The 5,217-nt window shown below is 51.1% G+C and overlaps 1 protein-coding gene across 1 annotated transcript; it reads right to left on the bottom strand.

The window, feature by feature from the left end:
* Positions 1–1,455: 1,455 nt before the first annotated feature.
* HES2 (hes family bHLH transcription factor 2) lies at positions 1,456–4,752 on the bottom strand. The gene is made up of 4 exons (XM_072978784.2): positions 4,495–4,752; positions 4,260–4,355; positions 3,032–3,125; positions 1,456–1,804 (listed from the first exon to the last, which is right to left on the bottom strand). The coding sequence occupies exons 1-4, from the start codon at positions 4,585–4,587 to the stop codon at positions 1,500–1,502; spliced, it is 588 nt and encodes a 195-aa protein (XP_072834885.2). The 5' UTR covers positions 4,588–4,752; the 3' UTR covers positions 1,456–1,499.
* Between the last annotated feature and the right edge of the window lie 465 nt (positions 4,753–5,217).

The following is a 5,217-nucleotide window of genomic DNA, read 5'->3' as shown; positions in this document are numbered from 1 at the left end:
GCATGAAATCAGCTTTATCTGGATGCAGATGGCAACTGTCAGGGACAATTCATTATTTCATCATTTCATATCTATTGGAGTTTAGGCCATAGTGTGAGACTTTTTAGATACTCTAGCTGACAGTGCTGGGGAATTCCTAATGGAAGTATATCCTCCAAGTAAGCATCATGTTCTTAAACAGAGTATTTAAAAAAAAAACACACACAAAACAGTTTCTTGAACTAGCATAGAATATATTAAAAATTCCACGGGCAAAATTATGAGCTTTTTATGGTCAGAATAAATAGTTATACTACACATGCTTTATGTTGTATCAATATAAATGACTGTTTTCAAGCGTCATGGCATGAAATTGACTCAAAACCATTCTGAAATAGTCTTCTTTGTTTATTCTAAATTTCTTTGGTGGAAGGAGAGGTGGAGTGGCATGAAGGTTTCTCAAATATTAATAAGCGTACATGATGCCCCAAAATTTTAGGAAGCATTGATATGGAATGTATCCCACAATGAGGAGTCCGTGTCTGAAAATCTGGGAAAGCAAACTCCACACTTTTGATTTTTTTTTCACTTCTTTTATTGCAAATCTAGAAATATATACAGGATTAAAGTGCTGTCCGGCCTTCGGCAAAAGGCCTGGCGGATTCGTGCAAGTCACAAACCGGATAAGGAAGACATTTAGACAACCCGTAGCATTTACGTACTGGCCTCCATTGTGTGTTCAAACTCTGATGGAGTGCAGGGTGAGGGAGATTTGGGGCCCTAAATGACAGGGAAACTGAAACATCCCCGAAATTCATGATACTGCCAAGATCCAAACTAATTAACCATTTCCACCGCCCCCCTGATTATTAACTCTGAATTCAAATGGCAATGTGCTGTTCTTCTGTCTCTCCCACATATATGCACACAACGTGGTTTCATTAGAGCTTGTGAACAGGGATCAGTGACCTACACACAGTACTGTATTGTTTGTCCCCTGAATTTCTACAGAGGTGCTTCCCTGGTTAGAAAGAGGTGGCCCCACAATATTGGATCAGACCTTCAGTCCATCGTCCAGTTCGGTCTTCCCAACTTTGTCTAGCAGCCGCGGTTCTCCAGGGTTTTCAGATAAAATACTTTCCCCCAGCAGTTCCTGGAGATTGTTTAAGTTATTCTGCAGATCTTCCCTTTTTTTTAAAAAAAAGCTGACATACAGAGACACAACGCATTGCCTCACCTGGAGGCAGGTGATGGACTGTGTCAGGAGCCGTAGGAACCACGCCTCCCCAATAAAATGCAAAGACCGCAATTACCTACCCTCAGTTGAGGAAGCTTAGAGTTCAGAGCAGGCGATCATGCAGAGAGACAACAGACAACCTCATTTGTGTTTTTTGTGTGTTTTTTGGGGGGGAATTCTCACACGAGCATCCCCCTCACAGGCTCAGACTCTATGCTTCGCCTCACCACCTGGAGGTCTCTTGCTTTGGAGAAAGAAGTCCAGTGCGGGTCTCTGAGTGGGGTCAAGGTGCTGGCCGGCTCTGCCAGGGCCTCCAGAGTGTTGGCGGTTGTGCCGTTGGTGGACGGGGAAAACAGGCCTCCTGGGGCGCTCTGGATGGGAGCAGGGGCATCGCCATCAAGGGCCGGCCTTGGGAGAAGTCCTGGGGGCTGGCACCGTCCTGAGGGGGGCTGTATCCCTCCCTAGACCGCTGGAGGTGCCTTAAGAGGCTACGGCAGGCGTCCGGATTCAGGAAGCTGTACTTCGGCAAGAGGGCAGCCAAGCGGGACAGACAGGCATGATAGCCTTTGCAATAACTGTCAACCGAGTCTGCAAGAGAGAGAGAGAAAGAGAGAGGTTGGCAGAGAGTCACAAGATTCAGGCAACCCTTGTTCACCTCTCTGCCTGCCCTACTTCACTGGGGTGGGGTGTCTGCAAGGCAGAGGACAGGAGAGCCGGCTCTTTCTGCCTTCCGTTTGCAGAAGGAAAAACAAGGTAGGCAGAGAACTGCTCAGTCTGTAAATAAGGCAGTCAACAAATTACATATCTTTTTTTTTCCTTGCCTCTCATTTCATCTCCACTTTTTCTTTAGGGTTCCTATTCAAATGTTAAAAACCTGCAGACCCTCCACGATCATTGTGATTTGATAGTAAGCTGACTTTTGCCTTTTCCTTGGGACCCACCAGGGTTACGCATCAGGCTGAAAACCAGACCAGTGACGGTATTTTAGCTCATCATGTGTTCTTGGCCCTCAGTCCGGTTCTTGCTCTTTCTTTTTTTGGTGACGGTGAGCCTGGCTTGGCTCATCACGATATCCCAGTGAGGTCATTCAGGCCGAGAGGTTGAGCAAGGGGCGCAGACTTCCCCCAGGGAGTTGCAGAGCTCCGTGGAGAAATTAGAACCCGGCTCTCTCCGGCATCTCCTCTACGGCTCTAACCAGTTAAACAGCCCAGGCTTGGCTCTGAGACAACTATCCTGCTGTGGGAGAGAAACGCTTTCGGGATTCATTCTACCGTGTGGCTGAGTTCTGCGGTTCATGAAGAACTGTAAAAATGCAATGAAAGATGCAGAGGTCTCGGACCAGTATGGAGTTGAGTTAAGCTCCAGATTCTAAACTTTGCTCAGGGCAGGATCAAGACCAGCAGCCTAGCTGAATACAAAGCAGATCCCTGAGAGGCAATAGGGGAGCCTTGATAAACCAGCCTTCCAAGCTGGTTGGTTCACTGAGCCCTGTGTGGCCAACACGGACTGCAGTTGTCCACTCATTGTCCCAATCCTGCCTGCTTTTTCAGACCCCCTGTGAACTGGAATGTCTTCTCAGGCAGAGAGAGCCTTACATTTTCCTCTCCTTCAAGGCAGACAGGATTGGCCTGATCCCTACAACCTGAACTTTGCGAAGAGCTGCGCCACTGGGCCAAGACAAATCTTTCGAATCCACCCGTGTCCCCCACAACCCCGGTTGGGCTAGTTCACACAGCCACCTGGTAGCCATCAAGCACTGCGGAGACTCAAGGGACAGACGGGTCCCTGTGTTGCGCACACAGTGCCTAGACTCACCTGGGGCAGTGGGAGAAGATGCTGGGAGCTCTTGAAGGAACTGGACGGTCATCTCTAAGATATCGGCTTTCTCCAGCTTTGAAAAGCGAGAGCTCTAGAAGGGGAGGAACAGAGAAAGGTTTTAATGAGCAAATCTCTACGGCTAGTCTGCCAGAAATATGGCACGTATCTTAAGAAGGGTTCGCACTATGCCAGGTGCCGAGAACAGAGCACCTTTGTTCTAATCCTGGGAGTTTCAGAGCACACACAATGGGGGGGGGGGAAGAGACCCATGAAAAGATGCTTTGCATGGGCTCAGAAGCTCTTAGTTTAGCGGAGGAAGCCAGATTTGGGATATTCCTTTCTTTTTTTCTTTCTTGTTTCTTCAGAGCAAAAAAGTGCTGTCGTTATCTGGCCAAACAAATCGCTCAGCAGAAAGGGCTCCCTCTTCCCTCCAGGACAGGAATGAAGTGATAAGAAGGCTTTCAAGTTTTGCTCCTCTTTTTCTTTCTTTCTTTCTTTCTTTTTTTTTTTTTTAAACAAGGCAGACGCTGGTGGAAATCACCAAGCCAATGGCTGGAGACCCCTTCCTTTTTCTTTCTTTTTTAATTGGGGTGCCTGCTTCACTTTGGCAGTACAAGGTACTCTCCCGGTTTTTAAAAGTTTGATTTGGTTGTTTTTTTTAAAAAAAATCCCTCTTTTGCCTGAATGATTTTAAATCATTCAGGAAGTTAACGGGGAACACTTCCCTGTTGGCATTTAACAACCGAAAATTAAAGGTTGCGTTTTTGGTAGCCGGTGTTGGGGGTGGAGAGGAACGCTCCGTCTTTCCAAGTGGGCAGAAAGAAAGACGGTTGCATTTTGTAGAGCTGACTCCCGAGTAGGAAGGCAGGCGCTTGCCCTTCTGCTGGCTCAAATGCACAGCCCAGAGGCAGAGTGGATGATTGATTTTATATTTATTTATATGTATTTATTTATTTGTTCAATGTGTACCCCACTCCTATTAGTGCTGAGGTTATGCGCTCTTGTTCTTGGGGGTGTGTGCAGATAGTTCTAGTGAGAAAGACACTCTTCCCCCTCCCCTCCAGCCCCCTCCCTGACCTTCAGAGTTGCCCCCTGCCCCGTCACAGCTCCGGCCTCCCTTCTCTTCTGCCCGACGGGTCGGACTCCCCACGGATCCAGCCGCCCTCCCTCGGCGGGGCCGCGCCGCCTTCCCCTTCCCCTTCTCCTCTCCGTCCTCACGACTCACGTCCTTGCCGATGAGGGGCAGGATGAGGGTCTTGAGCTGGTTGAGGCTCTCGTTGATGCGCGCCCGGCGGCGCTTCTCCATCAGCGGCTTGAGGCTCTGCAAGGGAAGGAAGGAAGGGGGCGCGGGGGTTAGTCCGGTGGGGCTTGCGACGGGGAGGGGAGAGAAGGGGCCGGGCGACCGGGAGGGAAGGCAGGGGGCCGGGGCCGCTTCCCTGACGGGCGGGGGGGGCGCTCACCTTCCGCAGCTCCATGGCCTCGGCGGGTTTCTTGGCGAGGGTGCCCATCGCCGGACGCGCTTTCGAGGGCGCTTCTAAGCAGAGCGGCGACATCCAGGCGGGCGGGCGGGCGAGCGAGCGAAGCGACTGCTGGAAGCCAGGAAGGCGGACTCCGCTCGCCCGGCCAGCCCGGCTCCTTTTATGTCGCCTCCCTCCCTCCCCTGCCCCGCCTCGCCTCGTCCCACCCACCCGTGCCGATTGCCGCTGCGGCTGCTGGCGTGTGTCGCCGCGTCGGGGCAAAAGGACGCCCCGAACCCCGCGCCCCTTCCCGGCCCATCTGCCATTCCCGGAGGACCAGCCGCCCAAGCTGCCCCCCCGCGCCTCGCCCCTGCCCCCTTCCTTACGCTTCCTCAGGGCTTGCTCCCGTGGAGACCCGCCTGGGTGCCCCCCCTCCCTTCCGCCACCTTGGCACCTCCCGGGCGCCCTGGAGGAGCGGAATCTGGCAGGCCCTTATTTATGTCTTTCTTTCTTTAAAATATTTCTACCTCGTCTTTCTCCTTACAAGGAGCCAAGGCGGCTTATATCATTAGCAGGTAATATTAAAGCTAACCACCGGGAATATACGAATGTTTTAAAAGGATCAAACAAAGGCCAGGCTGGAAAACATGAGCAATGCCAAAACATCAGCAAAGCAGTAAGGTACAGCAATCCATCTAAAGATCCCACTCCGGCAGCCGGTCACTC

The sequence above is a fragment of the Pogona vitticeps genome, chromosome 7 (genome assembly GCF_051106095.1).
Source record: "Pogona vitticeps strain Pit_001003342236 chromosome 7, PviZW2.1, whole genome shotgun sequence".
In the NCBI taxonomy this organism is placed as follows: domain Eukaryota; kingdom Metazoa; phylum Chordata; class Lepidosauria; order Squamata; family Agamidae; genus Pogona; species Pogona vitticeps.
This window is presented reverse-complemented; position numbering and strand designations above follow the sequence as displayed.

Excerpts from the sequence above, each read along its gene's own strand:
- HES2 (XM_072978784.2), bottom strand. The coding sequence starts at position 4,587 with ATGTCGCCGCTCTGCTTAGAAGCGCCCTCGAAAGCGCGTCCGGCGATG. Across the intron at positions 4,356-4,494 it reads AGGCCATGGAGCTGCGGAAG|AGCCTCAAGCCGCTGATGGA; the intron begins GTGAGCGCCCCC and ends CTTCCCTTGCAG. Across the intron at positions 1,805-3,031 it reads ATCTTCTCCCACTGCCCCAG|ACTCGGTTGACAGTTATTGC; the intron begins GTGAGTCTAGGC and ends TCTCTCTTGCAG.